General features: G+C 51.0%; 1 protein-coding gene across 1 annotated transcript; it reads left to right on the top strand.

Annotated features, from left to right (window-relative positions):
* The first annotated feature begins 6700 nt into the window (after positions 1-6700).
* CRYBB2 (crystallin beta B2) lies at positions 6701-15640 on the top strand. The gene is made up of 6 exons (XM_066260275.1): positions 6701-6758; positions 8416-8495; positions 11141-11259; positions 12305-12437; positions 13588-13730; positions 15378-15640. The coding sequence occupies exons 2-6, from the start codon at positions 8442-8444 to the stop codon at positions 15544-15546; spliced, it is 618 nt and encodes a 205-aa protein (XP_066116372.1). The 5' UTR covers positions 6701-6758; positions 8416-8441; the 3' UTR covers positions 15547-15640.
* The last annotated feature ends 6104 nt before the right edge of the window (positions 15641-21744 follow it).

Here is a 21744-nt window from a genome sequence, read left to right as displayed (position 1 = left end):
CCCCATGCCACTTCCCGCCACTTATTGTCACTGCTCTGAGCCTCAGTGGCTTCAACTGGCCATGAAGGGGGATGCCATGTGGCAGTGCCAGGCCTAAATGTGAGTCTCCTCTGGCCCCAGTGGAAGAGGAGGGCGTGTCCTATTTGATAGGTGATGGCTGGCTTCTGGACCGGCACCACCCCACCCCCACCTCCAGGAGCCAGTCCTGCTTCCCTCCCTCCCTCCCTGACTCTGCTCACCTGTCTGCCCAGAGCTTTCCCTGCCCCTGCAGCCTGCCCACTCCATGTGGGCGCCCTGCTGGGAGTAGGGGAGTGGGAAGGCAATGAAAAGAATACAGTATAGCAATTTGCAATGACCTCAGTCTGCATATATATATATATCTGCAGAGTCAAGAAATCGCCTTGCATTATTTTTACTGTGGTGTACAGTAACCTCCCAGGGGAGGTCTGGGTTGGGACCTCAGGCTTGGGGGTGGTGAGGGTCACCCAGCATGGATGACAGCACCCCTCACTCCTCACTGCTTCCTCCTGCCAGGACCTTCCCCCTCCTCCCTCTCACAGGGAGAGGCCTTGTCATGCTTTATAAATCAGTGTTTCCCGAAGCCCAGACCCCAGTGCTGGGGATTTTTTTTTTTTGTATTTTTCTGGAGTTGGAAACGGGGAGGCAGTCAGACAGACTCCCACATGTGCCCGACTAGGATCCACCCGGCATGCCCACCAGGGGGCGATGCTCTGCTCATCTGGGGCGTCGCTCTGTTGCAACCACAGTCATTCTAGTGCCTGAGGCAGAGACCATAGAGCCATCCTCAGTGCCCAGGCCAACTTTGCTCCAATGGAGCCTTGGCTGTGGGAGGGGAAGAGAGAGACAGAGAAGAAGGAGAGGGGGAGGGGTGGAGAATCAGACGGGCGCTTCTCCTGTGTGCCCTGGCCGGGAATCGAACCCTCCTGCACGCCAGGCCGACGCTCTACCACTGCGCCAACCGCCCAGGGCTCAGTGCTGGGGATTTTTATACGCCAACTCATTGTGTCCTAAGACTGACCTTGGAAAATTGGCACATTATTCAGCCTGTTTAACAGATGAGGAAACTGAGGTTCAGAGAGGCTATCGCTTTTCCAGAGCCGCACAGGTAGGAAGCGGTCGAGCTGAGGTTTGAACCTGGTGCATATATTCTAGAACATTCACTTCTGAGCTCCACACACTCTGATGTATCCATTCGGGGCAGATGGGCGCTTTGCCATTCACAGAGACTGAGGCCCAGAGCACCGAAGCGCAGGCACGCCTCGTTTTATTGTGCTCCACTTCCTGTTCTTCCCAGATGTTGCGTTTTACAGTCAAAGGCAGGACTGTCCGCCAGCAAAAAGATTGGGACTCGCTTTATTGCGATACTTGCTTTACTGTGGTGGTGTGGAGCCGAACCCGCAGTATCCCGAAGTCTGCCTGTAAAGTGCCCCAAGGGCCACAGCTTGTACGGGGTGGGACCAGGACTCCAGTTCAGGTCCATATCCAAAGCTCATTGCTTCCCACGCATGGGTTGTGAGACGGTGGTTTGCAAAACCGAAGCCGCCTTTGCTGCTGCGGCAGCTGGCTGTGGGCGTGGCTACTGGCCGCCCCTCCCCCTAGCCTTACCATGGACGTCTTATCTGCCTCTGATGTCCCTAGATGCAGTGTCTGTTTCCCCATATCCCTTAGAACTTACAGTGTTGGTGAGTGAGGGCCACTTCCAGCTGCCAACATGGGCATGCCTCTGTTCCCCAGGGGTGGCTGCATACCACCCCTGGGGAACAGAGTCTGGGGAGTTAATACCTACTTGGGGCATCTGCCGTCCAAAGACTATAGAAATTGGTGTATACACACCCCAGCTCCCTACCCTCAGGTTGGAACGTTCCCAAGCCTTCCTTCCTGTTCTGGAAAATCACGGTGCCCATGTCAATGTCGCCTGCAGGGTTCGCATCAGCAGTAAGTCACCTCTGGGCCAGTCTGCCAGTGTGGCTGTATTATGTTCAAGGCAGTCTTCACAGGTGTATGAAAATGTCAAACACACATTTGGTTCATTAACTTCCTACCCAAACTTGTCCATTACAAGTAACACAAAACCTGACTCCTTTTTTTTTTGTATTTTTCTGAAGTTGGAAATGGGGAGGCAGTCAGACAGACTCTCGCATGCGCCTGACCAGGATCCACCTGGCACGCCCACCAGGAGGCGATGCTCTGTTGCAACCACAGCCATTCTCAGTGCCCGGGGCCAACTTTGCTCCAATGGAGCCCTGGCTGCAAGAGGGGAAGAGAGAGACAGAGAGGAAGGAGAGGGGGAGGGGTGGAGAAGCAGACGGGCACTTCTCCTGTGTGCCCTGGCCGGGAATCAAACCCAGGACTCCTGCACACCAGGCCGATACTCTACCACTGAGCCAACCGGCCAGGCCCCTGACTCCTTTTTTTTTTTTTACATCATTTAGTAAAGCAGTGTTCAGACCTTTGTATATTGAAATTCATACTCCTGCACATTTCATTATATTCTTTTGTATTACAGTTAGGACATTTCAATGTTAATTTATTCTGAAAGCATGTAGGTAGGTGGTTAGAGTATCAATTTGATTTCAAGAAAGTAACTGGGCTGTCACAAAATAATTGTCATGACCAGGGAGTGTTGGTGCTAATAAAGTTGAGAACTTCTCAACTTCATTTCTGTGGCTCCTTTTAGCTCTGTGTCCTTTGTGTCTAAGGTTCAAACTGTATTTGTGGACACCAAGCCAATTCTCTTTGTAGCAGTGAGAAGGTGAGGGAGAGACAAGGGTCCAAGCCCTCTCTCCCCATGTATCAGTCCGGCTATGCTGGGTAACAAACAGCCCCTGGGTCTTGGTGATTTATAACAATGAAGGCTTATTTCTCACTCATGCCACATACCTAATGCTGGTCAGCAGGGAGCTCTTGTCCACAAAGTCTGTCACAGAACCAGACTGATGGAGGCTTCACCACCTTGCAACGCTATCTCAGGGCAATGAAAGAGAGAGCCTTGGCAAGTCTAGCACCTGCAATAAAATGGCTAGACCTGGAAATTATACCTGTCATGTCTGCTCAGAAACCATTGACCAGAAGGAATCACACGGACCAATTTAATATCAAGAAGCTCCAGTGGCAACCTGCTCACTGATACACCCTGTATTGGCTGCCTTCCCTTCCATGCCTCACTGCTTCTCTCTCTGATAATACTTCCTGGGGTCACTTCCCAAACATCTTATTTAGAATCTGCTTCTGCTGAAGCCCAAACTAAGATGCCTTCACTCATCTCTTCTTCTTTTATTCATTCAATAATTCAGATAGTCAACAACTATTTTCTGTGCACTTACTATGTGCTGGCCCCAGGCAGGCGCTGGGGAGGCAAACATGGCTCAGCATTGAGCCCAAATCTCATGGAGCTCATCATCTAGATGAGTGAGTGGCCCAGGCTATGCCCCAAGTGAAGCACTTTGAGTTCTTAAGCACCTGTCAGCTGTAAGCCACACCAGGGCAGGGGTACTGTCTGTATTCACTCCCCACTGAGTCCACAGCTGACACACAGTGGGTGATCAGGATTGGAAATGAATGAATGAGTATAGAGAATGCCCAGGTTTCTGACAATCTCTGGCCTCACACCCTGGAGTGAAGGAATGAAGAAAGAATAAATATAAAAGGCTTTGAAAATATTGCAGTCCACATAGATGCAATAATAATGAATATTGGAAGATGTATGGGTTAGAAACTCTACTGAGGGCTTCTCACTATTGGCTCATTTTACGAAAGTTATAATTATAAATGCTACAATATTAAAATTCTTACGAGTGTGAAATAGAATGAAACCTCAATTTACAGTTGAGAAAACTGAGAGAAGAGGAGGGAAGTAGCATGGGTTGAAGGCTTTGAAGTCTTAAGAACCTTGAGTTCTGAGTTCAAATCCTGTCTCTATCAACTCCTTGCTGTGTGATGTTGGATAGGTTAACCTGTCTAAGCATCAGCTTCATATCTGTAATAGGAGAGATTAATAATATCTACTTCAAAGATGGTTGTAAGGATTGAATCTAATGACACAGCAGATAAAGGGCCCTCCAATGAGCTTAGTAGGGGCTCAATCCACAAAGTCCAGCTGCTCCTCACTGACTGTGCAAACTTGGGCAAGTTGCTTAATCCCTCTGAGCCTCAGCTTTCTCTTCTTGAAAATGGAATGATTGATAAATGCAACACTTTCCTCTTGGGTTTGCTGGGAGGACTGAAAGAGAAAAGTATGGACAGTGCCTGTCTCGTGATTAGGTCTCAAACTATCTAAACGTTAGCAATTCTTTCCTGTTGAGACACAGGCAGGTCTTGAATCCATCCATTTTATTCAACAATTATTAGTTGACACCTGTTATGGGTTGAATTGTGTCCCCAAAAAGAAATGTTGAAGTCCTAACCCCCAGTGCTCAGTATGTGACCTTACTTAGACACAGGGTCTTTATAGAGGTAATTAAATTACAATGAAGGCATTAGGGTGGGCCTGAATCCAGTATGACAGGTGTCATTATAAAAAAGGGAAATTCAGACACAGCCGCAGACATACGCAGAGGCCAGACAATGGGAAGACACAGGGAGAAGATGGCCATGTGACTGGCGTGATGAATCTACAAACCAAGGATTGCGGGCAAATTGCAGAAGCTGGAAGAGGCAAGGAAGCATTCTCCCCTAGAGCTGTCATGGCTCTGCTGACACCTTGATTTCAGACTTCCAGCTTCCAGAACAGTGAGACCATAAAATTCAGGGGGGTGGGAGTCGACATTCTTTTTATTGCGGTAAAATATTCATAACATACAATTGGCCGTGTAAATCATTGTAAGTGTACATTTGGGTGCCATTATGCCCTCTCACACTGTTGTGCAAACATTACCCTCCATCTTCAGAACCTTTTTTCATTTTGTAAAACTGAAACTCTGCACCCATTTAACACTGGCTCCCCATTCCTCCCTCCTTCCAGCCTCTGGCACCCACTAATCTACACTCTGTCTCTGTGACTCTAACTACTCTAGGAACCTCCTATATGTGGAAGTATTTGGTATTTGTCCTCTTGGACCTGGTTTACTACACTTAGCATCATGTGTTCAAGTTTCATCCATGTTGTAGCGTGGGTCAGAATCTCCTTCCATTTTAAGGCTGGTCGACATTTCATTGTATGGAGAGGTCGCATTTTGTTGTGCGTTTATTCATCAATAAATACTTCTATTTATTATTATTATTATTATTTTTGTATTTTTCTGAAACTGGAAACGGGGAGAGACAGTCAGATAGACTCCCCCATGCGCCCGACCGGGATCCACCCGGCACTCCCACCAGGGGGCGACGCTCTGCCCACCAGGGGGCGACGCTCTGCCCCTCGACCAGAGCCACTCTAGCGCCTGGGGCAGAGGCCAAGGAGCCATCCCCAGCTCCGGGGCCATCTTTGCTCCAATGGAGCCTCGGCTGCGGGAGGGGAAGAGAGAGACAGAGAGGAAGGAGAGGGGGAGGGTGGAGAGGCAGATGGGCGCTTCTCCTGTGTGCCCTGGCCGGGAATCGAACCCGGGACTTCTGCATGCCAGGCTGACGCTCTACCGCTGAGCCAACCGGCCAGGGCCAACAAGAAATACTTCTAATCGTAAATCCGAAAAATAAAAGAGCAACGTTAGGTCAGGTGGTAAGTGCTACAGAGAGAAACACCTTGGCTAGCGAGCTGGGGCGCGCGCGTGCGTGAGTGCCTGCGTGTGCGTGCCTGTGTGTGCGCGTGCCTGCGCGTGCGTGACTGCGCGTGCGTGCGGATGGGGCAGGAAAGGTAGGGGGGAGGTGTCTCCTTGCTCCAATCCAGTTTCCAAGCCCCTGCGCTGTCCCCTGTTTCTTGCCTGATCCTGGATTCGGTGAAGACACAGGCTGGCTGCCCAGAAGGAACTTGAGTGAAGGCCAAGTGCCCACCGTGCAGTGGTGGGGGGCAGTCGGGATCTGAGAGAGGTTTCTCCCAACCTCAGGTGCTGGGATCCTGCGAGCACCCCCTCCCCCATAAGAACAGCTGGTGCTGGGATAGCCCGGGGGACTTCGGAATGACGTTCACTCTCCTCACCCTGCACATATAGACCCCTGTTCACCGGGGCTACCTAGCCCAGGCCCTGTCCCTGGTTGGAATTGTCCTCCCAACTTGGTTTCACAAACGAATTTCTGATCCCTGAGGACTTCATCTTTCTGTGAGCTTTCCTGGGTGGTGGAGGCTGGAGCAGGTCCCCTCTCTGACACTACCTCCTGGAACAGAGCTTGACACCACGTAGATGTCTGATAAATATTTGTTAGATGGATGGATGGATGGGTGGATGGTGCATTCTGGACCCTGCCAAACTCCCCTCTTTTACTTCTTTTTTTTTTTTTTTAATCCAGGGCCACTGGGCTTTGCCTCTGTCTGTCTTCCCCCAGGGCTCCGCTGTCCAGTGAACCCAGCCTGCCCTCGATCCTGGCAGCCGGACGGCTGATGCATGCAAAGCGGGCATCTCCTTGCCCAGCCGCCTGACCACCCTGGCGTGGCCAAATCTGAAAGCTAATGACATTATTGTGCGGAGACACAATGTCTGTGGGCATTTGCTGACCTGGGCTTTGGTGTGGGCTTAATCCAGCATTCTTGCCCTGTTTTCCGCGGGGACACAGTGGTCACCCGTCTTGGCACCAGCACTCCTGGGGAAGGTATAAAGGCCACCTCCCACCGGCCAGGCTTCACAGGCACTCAGGGGCCGGTGTCGCGGGTAAGAATACCTCTCTCACTTGCCTTGCCTTTTTCTCTCAAGCTTATTCCTGATGGAAAGTGTGAAAGACCTGGGTTCAAAGCCAGGTGCCACTACTTTCTGACAAGATATCCTTGAGTGAAGACTTCAACGCTCTAAAGCCTCAGATTTCTTTGCTGTTAAATGGGGAGAGGGCTCCTAAAACCCGCTTTATTGTAAGGCTTGGATAATGTAAGCAAATGGTCCAGCACGGTGCACAGCACAGAGTGGGGACTCGGGCAATGCTCTTTACTAATATTAAACAGTCCCTCAGCATCCTCGTTTTGCCAGCGACTGGGAAAGAGATGCTGAGGGTTTGCTAAAGGAAGGAATAAAACCAGTGAAGGTTCTAATCTAGTTCGTTTCTAGGGGGGTGAGTCGGTTCTCTCTGTATTCACCAACATTGCAGAGGTCTGCTACGTGTCCCGCCTTGGGGGGTGGGAGGGCTAGGAAGCCGTCACTGCTCTCCGCGAGCTCTCTGCAACAGGTGATTTCAAAACCACTAAATCTTAGTGGAAATGGCCCTGATGATGCCATGTACTGAGCGACGAGTATCTTCCAGGCCCTCTGCCAAGGGCTTGAGCATTCAATATTATTGAATCACCAGGTTTGCTCATGGATATTCCTTAAGTGCCATTACTGTGCCCATTACTAAGGCACAGAGAGGGTGATCTGCTTAGGACCTCAAGGCTGGTAAGCAGTGAAGCCAGCACCTGATTTGACCAATTGAGTTTGATCTTGGATCTGAGAATACTGATGACAGGGACTATACTGGCGGGACCCCTGGCTCTGTGACAGGCTCAGAGGGTTGGTCTCTCAGCAGAGAGGAGTGAGGCCAGCTCCCAAGCGGCTGCTTTGAATTTCTTGTTTCTGGGGGATGTCCCAGCCTGGCCTCTAGTGTGGAAGGGGCTTCTGGAAGCTGGGCATTATCTCTGGAGAACAAGGTCAGGCTTCCCCTTCTCTCTGGGAAAATACAGGCGGAGTCCACTGCCTCTCCCACGGGAAGGGAGAAGAAACTGATGCCTTTCCAGACTTGTCCAGTATTCTCAGCAGCTGCGAAATTCTCCCGGCTGCTGTCTAGCACAGTGCCTGAACTCCCACGGTCACACTCATGCCTTCTTCATTTTCTTTAGCGTGAGTTACATAACAGACGTGCGCGATAATGGGATAGATAAGACCAATGGCGGAGGGGAGCATTCTGGGTACTGGGCGGGGTCAAGGAAGAAGGTGAAGGGAGGGGTTCCAGGAGCCTTTGCCAGACTGCAGACTGAGGGCCACGACTGGCCGGCGCATGGGTTTTATTTGCCCCATGCTGCTGTCCTTTAATCAAGGAACTTCTGCGTGATACTGATGGGTCTGCATTCTGTGTAGCATCAGTTTTCTGGATCTGAGTGACAGGGACCCCACTTAAGCTCCCATTCACCACTTTATTTTTTAGTAGGTTTTATTCCTCCTCTGGAGCTGGTCTGCACACAAAGCAGTGAGGCTCAGATGGACGCTTGGGCAGCCGCCGGCTAACCCCACTGCTCTGGGACAACCTGACACCCGGGAGACAGAAGACGGGGTTGGCCTGCCGTGGTGTGGCCCAAGGTGCCCCAGGTGAGGAACCGCTCACTGCTGTTTCCCTCATGTTTTCCAGGTCATTCTTGCACAGGACAGCCCACCATGGCCTCAGACCACCAGACCCAAGCGGGCAAGCCACAGCCTCTCAACCCCAAGGTGAGTACCGCACGGGAGGGATGCAGGAGGGGCAAGCAGAGTGCTTCTACGAGGTCTGTAATGTGGGGCTGGCATCTGCCTCCCCAGGCCCCCCTCTCTGCCCCTTCCCCCTGTGGCCTCAGTGTCGCCTACTTGCATGCTGGGGGCTGATTCTGAAGGCCCCTCTCTGGCCCACGACTGGTACACTAGAATCTTCAGTGCTGGCTTCCAGCTTTGGAGCCTTAAATTTCTCTGCCATACCCCCTCACACACCCTACTGCCCATGGGGGCTCCTCAAGACTAGAGTGGACCCTCAGTCCTGTCTAAGAAAGGCCTTGTGATGGGAAATGGGGTTTGAGTCCTGCTTCCAGACTGCTGTGTGACCTCTCTGAGCCTCAGTACCCTCATTCATAAAATGAAGAGAATCAAATTCATGACATAGGATGACTGTGACAAGGCAAAGAACACAGACAGCCCAGTTCCTGGCTTGTGGTACGTCCACCCAGTGCCAGCTAATAATGGTGCCTTCTCTGCTTTCTCATCCTCCCTGCCCTCCAGAGGGTGGTGGGACCTTAGCCCAATGTAAGCTCGTCACACCCAATCTGCCCCAAATCTGTACCTGCAACTGCCACCTGGCTTCCCTCTGTCTCCCTCTGCATCTGGGGTCCTGGGCAGGGAGTCCATCCTGGATCTGCCCTTTGTGATTCCATTCTGTCCCACAAGGGGCTTTCTAGAGGAAAGGAAGACCAATACATATATAATTTTCAAGGAGTGAGAAGTGTTGCAGAGAAACATGGAATGAGGCTTCCGGAGTCGGGGTGGTCGAGAAAAAGTGTGTTAGCTCAGGCGCTCAGGGAAGGCAGAGACCAGGGTCACATCAGGGAGCAGCCACGTGAAAATGGGGCAACAGGAGGAGGGAGAGCATTCCAGGCAGCCGGCACAGTGTGTGCAAAGGCCCAGGGGTCAGAATGAGCTGGATGAATTTGAGGAGCAGCAAAAAGGCCAGCATGACGTGGTTTGGAGCAGCTCTGTCCCACAGATGGCAAACTGGAGCTACAGATACGTGATCGAACATTTCTGAGTAGCCACGTCCACAAAGTAAAAAGAAACAGATGAGATGGATTTTTATATCGTATGAAACCCAATATATTCTAATGTCTAATCAATAGGAAAATTTTAGGGAGCTATATTACATTATTCATACTAAATCTTCAAAATATGGTATGTGTTTTATACTGATGACACATCTTAATTAGGACTGGTGGCTCCTGTCCTGTAGACATCCGTAGGCAGTTGTATTGAACAGTGCAGGGTTAAAAGGTTAGATAACGTGTAGAATTGTAGCATCCATTTGTTGGTAAACAACAACAACAATAATAATACTGAGCTCTTGGGCTCTCTGAGGCCTTTCAAAGGAATGGAAAGGCTCATACACCTCAGACTCCTCACCCCTTCAAGTTCTTGTCTTTCAGGCCCCTCACTTCCATATTCTTGATTCTTCTCAGTAACCCTGCAAAAATAGACCAAAAAAATGATCCCTCATTTCACAGATGGGAAAGCCGAGGCTCAGAGCAGTCAAGTGACTTCCTTGGGTTGCACTGCTGGATACAGCAGAGACGACACCAGTGCCTGTGTCTCCTGACTGTCTACTGTCGAGTCAGTGACCGTAAAGGCTGAACTGAGCCCATGGGGAGCCTCCCCCCACCTCCCAGGCCAGGGATTAGCCTTTATGTCGCTAATCCCTGGCCTGGGAGAGAGGGGCATGTTTACCCAGCCAGTGCTGACCATGTGGATTGTACGGCTGCCCTCTGGGAGCCCGCGCCCTGAACCAGCTTCCAGATTCTGCTTCTGGGGCATTGTGGTGGTACAATGCCCAGTGCTCCCTGGCCTCCCTGTTAGCATGTGGCTCGGAGGCCTTGAGCTGATGAGAGGACCAGGTGAGGCAAGGTCTCTCTAGGAAGTATCCTGGCAGGAGGTCAGAGGGAGACCTGCAAAGCCTCTGAGGCTTAAAGAAAGGGCACGGGTTTTGCTGGTGATGTGGGGGTGGGGGCGTGGATGGAGGAGCTACGAGGCCAGCTCTGACGGGAGCAGGAGAAAGTCCAGCGATGTGTCCTAGCATCCACTGCTCCTCCTGAGATCTGCAGACCAGTGGTACCAGCCTCACTGGGAGCTGGTGGGAAATGCAAGCTCTGGGTCGCATCCCAGACCTGCTGGCTCGGAAGCTGCCCTTTATCAGGATCCCAGGTGCCTGGTCCACACGTTAGAGTCTTCGAAGCGCTGCTCCGGTGGAAACAGTATCTGACAGCTTGGGCTCCAAGTTCAGCTCCACGACTTCCCCACTCGGGGGCCTTAATTAACGTCCCTATGCCTCTCCCACACAGAGCCAACACTGTGTGCTAACATTAGGCTTCTCTGAATCCTTCCAGCGAGCCCATGAGGTAGGGTCCATCTTTACTTCCCATTTTATAGAGGGGAAAACAGACTCGAGGTCTCACAGCCGGTAACTGGCTGAACCAAGCCTGTCTGACTTGACCTTTGGTGTGTGGCTTCCCAGGTGGGATCCTTCGGCATCCCTGGAGGCTCACCGAGTCCCCTTCCTGTCCCCATTGGCCTGCTCCCCCTCCTCCCCTGTCAGGACGAAGTCTGACTGTCTCCTCCTATTGCAGATCATCATCTTTGAGCAGGAGAACTTCCAAGGCCACTCACATGAGCTCAACGGGCCTTGCCCCAACCTGAAGGAGACTGGCGTGGAGAAGGCGGGCTCCGTCCTGGTGCAGGCTGGCCCGTATGTGCCGGGGGTGCCGGGTTGGGGGTGCCGCTGGAAGGATCCGCCCTTACTGTGCTCCTAGACTGTGCAGTCGGGGGGGCCGGGATTTGGGGTCCGGCAGCCTGTCGGGAGATTGTATGCTTTGGAGTCAGAGAAAGCTGGGTTCAAATCCTGCCTCCACCATGTCTGGGCACGGTGACTTGTTAACTGTCTCAGTTGCTTTTTTGTAGTATTTGGATGGAGGAATTTCTCAAATGGACTTCCCTCTCTGAGCCTCAGTTTCCCCCTCTGTAGGATGAGGACAGCCATGTCCTCCTGAGGATGAAGGGACGATCGCACACCGGCCTGACGCTCTATCTACTTGAGGCAACCAGCCAGGGCCTAGATCTGATTTTGATAAAAAATATATAATATGAACATATATCTAACACATTTAATCAAAAGCAGATCATGCTAGACATACTGTTTTGTAACTCATTTTGAGAACTTTACAACGTATTATGAGTTTTCTGCATGTCTTGAAATCATGTTATGTCGGTGTTTTTCAGAGAAATTTTTGAGGTCAATCTTCATCAGAATCCCAGAAGGCAGATTCTTGGGCCCCATCCCAGTCCCATTGACCGAACATTTGGTTCTGGAGCCCAGGAATCTGCATTTCACAAGTGTACCTTGTGATATTTCTACCAGGGGTTAAGTTTGAGAACCAGTGGGCCATGGTGAGAGCATTTATACCATAGGAACTGGCAAGTGCCACAATCAGGATTTTGTTTTTGTTTTTGAGAGCTGGCTGCTAATTCCAGTGCACCGTGGGCCCTCATGCACAGGCCCTATAGGTCTGTATTGGTTGACAGGCCATCTTTTGGGCTTCTTATTTCCTGATTGGTTTCCAGATGGTTGAAGTCAGCGTAGAGCTGGGTTCTGGATAACTGAGGTGATCCTGCTCTTGGATATGCTATACTTGGATTTAGGTGGCACTGTTATTCCTTGATGAGCTGAGCAAGTGTGAGCTTCTCTCTCCCTCTCTCCCTCTCCCCCCTCCCCCCCACCTCCATCTCCACTGCAGCTGGGTGGGCTATGAACAAGCCAACTGCAAGGGTGAACAGTTTGTGTTTGAGAAGGGTGAGTACCCCCGCTGGGACTCATGGACCAGCAGCCGGAGGACGGACTCCCTCAGCTCCCTGAGGCCCATCAAAGTGGTGAGCCCCTGGCCCTCATCCTTCTGCCTTTCTTTGTCACCTTGTAGTTAGGTCTAGGGACCAGAGAGAAGCCTTTGCTTCCAGCAGTGTGCCCCTTCTGATTGGCAGGGCACGTCCTGGCTCTGTAAACTTGCAGAAATCACTTCACCTCTCTGAGCCTCAGTTTTCTCCTCTGTAAAATAGGAATGTTCTTATCTACTGTCCTGAGATTCCATCTCACTTAGCCTGAGAGCTGCCACATTGGACAATGGCACGGGGCTCCATTTACAAGACCTCAAAATAGTCCGGAGGGGAGGCACTGTTCACGTTCTATTCTGTATGATCCTTGCTTTCCAGGGTTGCACAACTCTTGTCGCAGAGCACTTGCTCAATAAATTATAGCCTTTGTAAATGTTAGAAATTCATGGTGGAGAGGTGGTTTTGCTCTTAGTCATGACTCAAGCCAGCATGACCTTTCAGGGTTTCTCTGACCCTGATTCTTACTAGCATGTGAACTTGGGCTGGGCAAAGAATCCAGCCATACTCAAGGCATATCCCCAAACCTTCCCAGCCCGGGCCAGTTCTCCCCAAAGCTTGAGAGAAAACCAGGGAACATCAGACTTAGCCTGTTACAGACCTGGGTTCCTGTGTTGGCTCTAGACTCTCAGCTGTGTGGCCTTGGACAAGTCTCTTTACCTCTCTGAGCCTCAATTTCCTCATTGGCCAAATGTCATGAGTAGTTTAAAGGATTAAAGGAGATAGCTAAGAAAAGTGTCATAGGAACAGGAGGACGGGAAGAGGCATGGATATGAAGGAAAGCCAAAATATGTCATATCTCCTAGAGGCACCATAAGGCTGTGTGTGTGTGTGTGTGTGTGTGTAGATAATGGCTGTTATTTATTTTATAAAGGGAGTTGAGGCTGTGGGAGGGCAAATAACATTTCAGAATCAAGTATTCCCTAAAGTATAGAATATGGAGTGTCCATTACATGACAATAGCCCAATAAGATCTTAACAAATGGTCATTGTTTAATGGCAGTTGTCATAGACACTTATGTGGTGGGAATTGGACAGAGTTATAGCTGCTGATTCCAACTCCGGGGCGTGAGGAGGGGCTGGGCAGGCTCACCGGGCCCCTCTGTGCACGGACTCCCCCACTCCCTGTCAACAGGACAGCCAGGAGCACAAGATCATCCTGTATGAGAACCCCAACTTCACAGGGAAGAAGATGGAGATTATAGATGATGACGTGCCCAGCTTCCATGCCCACGGCTACCAGGAAAAGGTGTCCTCCGTGCGGGTGCAGAGTGGCACGTGAGTACAGACCCACGTCCGGGGCACCCAGCCCTGGGAACCCTGGGACCCTACGTCCCGCTGTGCCCGGAGCGCTAGTGATCTCACGCACTCCCAGCCGCAGTCTTCACCTTGGAAAATGGGTGCGAATGCCATCAGCCCACATGTGGTGGCTCTCATTCCCTGACGTCCCATCCAAACCTGCCTTTTGGGCAACACCCTACCTTTGGAGGAAAGAGACGTTGGCCTTAACCTCAGCGCCAAAGAATGGGACAGGAAATGTCCGTGGGGAGGCAGATGAGGAAGAGACGGGGGTTGCAGAAGACTGGGAATGAGTTGAGTGGTCTTCACAAAGCTGTGAGAGGCAGGAAGGCCTGGCCATCTAAGTCTTTTAATGTGTGAATTCCTGAGTTGGGTGAAAGGGGTGGCCATTTCCCACCCAATTACACTTCTTTGGCACATAAACCTTGGTAATCAGCATTGGAAAATTTCTCACTGTGAAGGGTTTGGGTTTCATGGGGGTCCACAGATGGGCTTCGGGCAATGGCACGCTGTGGCCAGCTTGTACCAGCTTGCAAGAGCTGACGCTTAACTTTGCAGAATTTTCGTGAGCTGGTGGTTGAATCACTGGTAGCTTGGAATCAGCCATTGTGGGAGTATTTACACCACAGAAATTGGAAAAGGCTACAAATCAAGATTTTGTTCCCCCAAGGGAGGTAGTTTACCAACGTAGACAACACAGACTGGTTTTCTAGGGTTTTTCGAACTCCTGAAATAGCGTGCAAAGTTCCATGTTCATCGTCCCGTTCACTCACTCATTCATTGATTTATTCATTCACTCCAGTTATTGGATTAATTCATTGATTTAGTTTGCCATGTGCCAGACGCTGTGTTAGAGACCTGGCTTCTGCCTCTCGTTAGCTAACGGTCTAGTCAGGGACAATTGTAAATAATTTAAGAAACACACACGTAGACCCTGAGGAGGGGCCTCTTGAGCTGAGATCTGAAGAAGGAGTAGGAAGCACAGGGGTCCAGGGGGAATGGGTGTCCCAGAGAGAGAACAGCCTGGTGAGTGAGGGGCTCCGCAGAGACCACGGGACGAGAGTGCAGGCGTGTGGGGACACGAGGCTGAGAGCAGAGCGGAGGTGTCCATGGGGCTGGCCAGGCAGGGCCCTGTGGCCCAGGGCTGTGTGACGCTTTCTGCGGAGAAGACTGACTTTCATCGGGTACTGAAAAGAATGAGTGGCCCCTACATGGTGACGGCTTCAAATGGCGAAGGAGTACAGAAGGCTCTTGGGACCACTCCAGCCCTGTCAAGTTCTCTTTCAGCCTTGCAGCTGGGCTCAGGGTTGGGATAAGAGGCCTGTCTTGTTTTAAGTTTCAGGGAACTTAAGATCACCCCTTCCTCTGATCCCAGGATCATCAGGCCTTCAGTCAAAAGTTTCTTCATAACATTAAACTGAAAAAAAAAATTGCTTCATGAGGTAGTGAGTTCCCCATCAGAAGAAGGAAGAAAGCAGAGGCTGGATCCTAAAGGGTGAAGATTGGAAGGCTCCACCCAACATCCCAGTAGCTTAAGGATATTCTCTATTTCTCTCTCCCTCTTTTCATCTGTTTCCCCTTCTGTCTCCCCATGCCCCCCCCCCCCCGCCACCTCTGGCCCTGCAGGTGGGTCGGCTACCAGTACCCTGGCTACCGCGGGCTGCAGTACCTGCTGGAGAAAGGAGATTACAAGGACAGCAGTGACTTTGGGGCCCCTCACCCCCAGGTGCAGTCTGTGCGCCGCATCCGCGACATGCAGTGGCACCAGCGGGGTGCCTTCCACCCCTCCAACTAATGCCCCCCCATTTCCTCATTCCCAGGGACCTGGCCAGAAGCCCAGGATCCCCCCAGACCTCTTGGCGAGTGAATAAAGTGTGACTTGCAACTGGTCTGATGAAGTGTCTTTTATCCCTAGTGGGACCTGGGGTACTGTGTGTGTGAGAGAGAAAGAGAGAGACAAAGTCAAAGAGACAGAACCAGAACTTATGGGCAAGGGTAGGACAACAGAGTCGGCAATAAGTCTTATGGCTCAGTAGCTACTTAGCTGTGTGACCTTGGGCACATAGTCCAACCTCTCTGAGCCCCAGTTTCTTGCCGGATTTACAATCCCTTCTCCCTCCTGGGTGGCTGGCCTGGCTGCCTACCTGGACTCCCTTTAACATGATTGCTCCCAGGGGCATGTGATGGATGGCCCCCCAGCCCGTAAAACGACACCACTACCTGCCATTCCCACTTGAGTGCGTTATTACCTTGAGCCTGAGAGATTTTTCAGATCTGCCAGAGGAGTCCATAACCCTGCAATCCCCGCCCAGCCCCAGAGACAGGTCACGATGACATGTTTGTGCATTGGTGTGTTCCTTGGTCCCTTTGCTCATTATTTGATTGGTTTGATCTTAGTGTCACAATGGAGGGGTGGGTCCCTGAGTCCAACAGGCCTGGATTTCAGTGGCGGCTGTTTTGGAGCCCTGGCCAGTGACAGGGCCTCAGACAAGTCATCATACTTCTCAGAACCTCAGTGTTTCCACTTGGATACATGGGGAAAAAAAATAGAGCTTCCCTAAGGTGACAGCGAGGACAAAATGCGATCCCCAGGTGTTCTCCATGTCGATGTGAGTCATCTGCCTTGCAAGTATCCACCCCAGTGCACTCGCTTTGTTTTTCATACCCTTCTGTGTGGTCGTTGGAAATTTTGATGTGGTCTAACACCAGTCTGTTCCCTTCTGCTCCGTCCCTTTCTTTAAGAAATTCTTTCTCAGCTCAGGTCACAAATATATTTTCCAAAATATTTCTCCCCAAAGTTTTAAAGTCTGGCCATTCACATGTCAGTTCTCAATACTTCTGGAGTTTTTGTGTATAGCGTGTGGCAAGGATCTCATTTCTTTGTTCCACTTTGGACCACTGCCGTCATGGAGTAATTTATTGAGAAGTTCGTTTCCCCCACTGTGGGACAAGATCACCTCTGTCACCTGTCCGATTGACACACACTCAGGGAGTCCATTTACAGACTCTCTTTGCTGTTCCTTTAGCCTCTTCATGTCCCTGTGTGTTCGTACTATATTGTTCTTAATAGCCATTGCTTTGTAATCATTCTTGAAGTGCCCTAAATTGTTATTCTTCAGGAATATTTTAGATATTTTTACCCCTACATATAGCGTCATGTAAAACCATCCTCTCAAATGTGGAAAAATGACAAACTCTGTTGAATGAGGTAAAATGGTTAAAGTAATAGAGACGGGAACTAACAGGTGCTTAATAAACATTTTCAGCTTGCATTTGGTCATTCATTCATCACAGCCAACATGTTGGGTGTCTGTTAGGTTCCCGGAACTGGGCAGAGTAGGGATACAAAGTGATTGAGATGTCGCCCCGCCCCTCCGCGGTGTACCTGCCCGGAGAAAGCACAGGCTTCAGGGAGTTGTAATAGCTGGAGAAAACCATGGTGATTGTAATGAATTGTGTCACCCCCCTCCAATTCATATTTTGAAGCCCTAACCCCCCAGGGTCATTGCTGATGTTCTTAGTTATTGTACATATAGATGAGGTCCTACTGGAATGGGGCCGGCCCCCAATCCTACTGTCTGGTGTCCTTACGAAAAGAGGCAATGTAGAGACAGTCCCGCGTGCAGTGAGAACACCCGGCCAAGAGGCAGGCCGAGGTCGGGGCTCGCTGCAGAGGCCATGGGACACCAGAGATGGCCAGGAAACCATGGAGCAGATGGTCCCTCATGCCCCCCAGAAAACACCAACCTTTCCAGGACCCTGACCTTGAACTGCTAGCATACAGAATTGTGGGAAAATAAATTTCAGTTGTTTAAGCCACTCTGGGGCACTTTGTTACGACAGCCCAAGGACACTGTTAGGGTATGGTATGAGGAAGGGGCCAGGGACACCAAGAGAAGGCAGAGGGTACTGCCTGGGGTATTAGTCGACTTCCCAAAGAAGTGGGAGTGTTGTAAGAAGAGAGAGCATTTTCCAGGTGAATCTTGGGGGAAAATCTTAGCAAGGGAACAGTGTGCAAAGTTGGGGAAGCAAAATTGAGCATGGTATGTTCCAGAGTTCCAGGTACAGCGGTTGCTTCAGGGCAGAGAAACGTCAGAGGGTTGGCTAAGCACACGGTCCTGAGACACAAGGCCCCTACCCGCTCTCCTCTCAGGGCACACAGCTCCCCTTTCTCTCTGGTCTCCACATGCGCGGCCCTTCCCCTCCTTCAAGAAGCAATTTCTCATTCTAGCCACCAGGTGACAGCAAATCGCTATCCTCAGGGCTCCCCGAAGGTGGGGAGTGGGGTGGTATGGTTGGGGAGGGGATGGTCAGAGCTGCTAGTCCCCTACTGGAGTCAAACCCAGTCATTCACAGCAGCCTCAGAGCCCTTTCTCCTTCAGGGAAACGGAGGCTCAGAGAGGAAGTGGGTCCAGACCGCATGGTCTGGGTCATTGACAGAGCAAGGACAAGCCTTCCGGGTCCCATCTCTTTCCGCAGCTCTCCTTCACAAAGCTTGTTAGGGGGTGGGGGGACCAACCAACCAACCCCTCAATGATTCTCTGCAGGAGGAAATCACTTTCTCACCCACTGGCACTGGAAGCAACTAGCAAAGCTTCATCCTACCACTCAGATGACTTAAAGTAGCCTCTCTGTGCCTGTGTTTCCCCTGAAATGAGGGAGATACCAGTGCTCGCTCACTGGGTTGCAATGAGTGTGTGAAACCTGTAGGGTGGTGCCAGACGCACAGCAGGGATCCAATAAATGAACTCAAGTTACAGAGGCTAAGGGTAGCCTGTGAGGTTGTGAGATGGAGTCCAGGAAGGCTCCGGGGCTTTTAAGCTGGGTTTTGTAGGAAGAATAGGAGTTTGCTTGGTGCACAAGGATGGGAGTACCTTCCACACATCCGTTCACTAATTTGCTCACTCACTCCCCTTCCTCCTAGCTCGCTGTGCCCTTCCCAGCGTGCTATTCTCTTCCTCTCCTTCCTCTGCTCTTCCTTCTAGTGTTTTGATTTCTCCTTAATGTGCACCCTGTCTTCACCCCGCACTTTCTTCCTTTGCTCCTCCTACGTCCCTTGTTCTCCCTCTCCGCATTGTCATGTCCCCGCCAGCCCCACCCACTCCCACTCCCAGAGGCCTGACGCCGGGGCAGGGGAGGCAGAGCCGGAACAGGTGAGCTTGTGAAAGTGTCCAGACCACTGTCTCCCTTCCAGAGCGCAGACTGAGGAACTGGTCATAGGGTGAGATGTAAATCCTCACTGTCCCTAACTGTGCCTTGACCAGCTGAGCCGCAATGTTCTCATCTGAAAACAGGGTGCATGGGGCTTATTGAGCAGGACCCGGCCTGCAAAGTGACGGGGCCAGCGTCAGGCACCTGGCTGCCACGGAACAAACATAACTCCTCTGTTTTTAACTTTCAATGCTCCCTCCTCTTTTGGGGCCAACAGGGTGTTCCAGCTGTCTCAGTCTAGAGCGTGTAAAAGAAAAAAAAAGGCATCTAATCTAATAAACACCTTCACTCCAGGGCACGGCTTCTTAGTGCACGTCGTGGGGGCCTCTCCTGTGCATTACGAGAATTTGTGCTGCATCGCGGGCCTCTTTCCACTAGATGGCAGCATCGCCCCCAAGTTGTGACGACCAACCCCGTCTCCACACAGTATCTCCTGGGTGCGAGATGACCCCAGGTCGAGAACCACTGCTCTAGGTTATTAGGGATACTCGTACTGGGGTAAATCTAGTTTTAAAGAGGATACTGGATGGGGTCGCAAATGGTGGGACGTCAGGCAGGATTGCAGACGGGAAGGAGAAGAATTAGAATAAATTGTACAAGATGGGCGTTGATCTCCACCCCCTCCAACTCTACAGATTCAGATACCGGTAAACAGGGCTGAAGGGAGCCCAGCCTGTCATTTCATAAATGGGGAAACTGAGGCCTGGAGGCAAGCAGTGAGATGTGAGTGTCTAAAACACACACACATAAATATTTATTTGATATGCATATATTTTATATATATTATATTTGATATATATGTAACAACTCTATTAAAAATGGATATGGAGTCACAAGTAGCAAATAACTTTTTTTCTGTACACCCTTGCGTGGGTACACCCCTCCCCCCACACACATGCAGCCCAACCTTTTTGCTTTTATTCATGCAGGAGACAGTGGAAGGAATTTGGGGTGCATTTGCTTGTTGCCTGTGGTCTCTGGGTCTTGAAGCCTTGGCGGGAGGGGAATGAATGAGGATGGGTGGGCAGGTGGAGCCCTTCTCCGCCAGAGGGACACCTGTGGGCTAATCGAGAGGGGGGTGTCCTTTCTTTTATTTGTCCTTTTATTACACGATTTGGGGAAGATTAATTGGGTTTTGAATGAAAACATCTGAGTTTTACCCTTGATGTGCGAGGCAAGTTGTTAACAAGCACACACAGAGCAATGACTACGGGAAATGGTGACAGGGGACTGAGGGGTCACCCATCTCCAAGCAGCTGGCAGAGCCGGCTGGCCCTTCCGACAAAGTTCCCTAGGAGGCTTGTCACCGTGGTGAGGGGCGTGGCTTCGGGCACCAGAGGCGCAAGGCTGGGAGTGGGGGAAGGCTTTCCGGAAAAAGGCAGGGAGGGTCACGTGTACAAGCGCGATGAGGAAAACTCAACCAGGTGAGGGAAAGTGTAGGCAGTTCTGCAAGCCTGTGGCTCCTGCGGGGTGGAGGAGACGATGGCGAGAGGCAAGGCTGGCCAGGTAGCAGAGCCTGGGGTGGGAACGTAAATATGACAACAGAAAAAACTTGGGGTGTGATCCTGAGGGCACTGGGGTGCCATGGGAGGCGTGTGACGTGGTGCGGCCCAGCTGGTACTGGAGAACACCACCTCTGGGTAGCGCGTGAAACTGGGGGAAAGGAGGGAGACCCAAAACTAGTTTCTTCACCTGGGTGACTAGCGGAGTGTGGGTATCCTAAGGGATGGGGTGGGACTTTTCTGGCGTGCCCACTCCTTGTAAGGGGCCCGTGGGAGACTTGCATACACCTATGGTGCTCAGAGGGCTCAGTTGTTTATATTTTTGTTGACATAAGAAACGTCTAAACCAGGGGTCTCAAACTCAACTCAGCATGTGGGCCGCAGAGCAAGATGCTAGAGAAATGAAAAATACAAGTAGGCCCCTAGGCTTACTTAATTTTATCCAAAATATTTTGAACTTCGTGGATTAGTCTGCGGGCCGCACAAAATTGTTCGGAGGGCCGCGAGTTTGAGACCCCTGGTCTAAACCTTTAGTGAGTTTTTTTTTTTCCTTTTCCTTTTTTTTTTTTTTTTTTTGATGGAGACAGAGAGAGAGGGACAGATAGGGACAGACAGGCAGGAAGGAAGAGATGAGAAGCATCAATTCTTCATTGTGGCTCCTTAGTTGTTCATTGATTGCTTTCTTATATGTGCCTTGATGGGGGGGGGGGGCTACATCAGAGCCAGTGACCCCTTGCTCAAGCCAGTGACCCTGTGCTCAAGCCGGATAAGCCCGCACACTCAAGCCCGCGACCTCAGGGTTTAGATCCTGGGTCCTTGGCGTCCTAGTCTGACGCTCTATCCACTGCGCCACTGCCTGGGCAGCAAGTTTTGATGAGTTTATTTGAGCCAAACTGATGCCATTCTGAAAATGCTCTTTGGAGAATGCAGTTTTGCAGCTTATTTTATACATTAGAGTAAAGAAAACGGACGGAGGTGCATGACAGCCACCGGCGGTAGATGAGGAGGCGGGAGCGAGCGAAGTGGGGGAATCTGTAGGAGTGGATAAGAGGAAGAATGGAGAGACACGGCTCTTTAACATTGGTGGGGACGGGATGGTTGATAACTAACATTTACAGCACAGGGAGATAGTATTGGGGGACACAATAACAGTGAGGGGTTCTGTGGTCTTGTGCTCTGGTGCCTGTGGTTGTGCCTTTGTGGCACTTAGGAAAGAAAATCATTCTGATGTTCCAAAGGAATGTTATATCCTAGAAGGGCATGAGCAGGGGTGGTGGCTC

The sequence above is a fragment of the Saccopteryx bilineata genome, chromosome 2 (assembly GCF_036850765.1).
Source record: "Saccopteryx bilineata isolate mSacBil1 chromosome 2, mSacBil1_pri_phased_curated, whole genome shotgun sequence".
Lineage (NCBI taxonomy): Eukaryota > Metazoa > Chordata > Mammalia > Chiroptera > Emballonuridae > Saccopteryx > Saccopteryx bilineata.
This window is presented reverse-complemented; position numbering and strand designations above follow the sequence as displayed.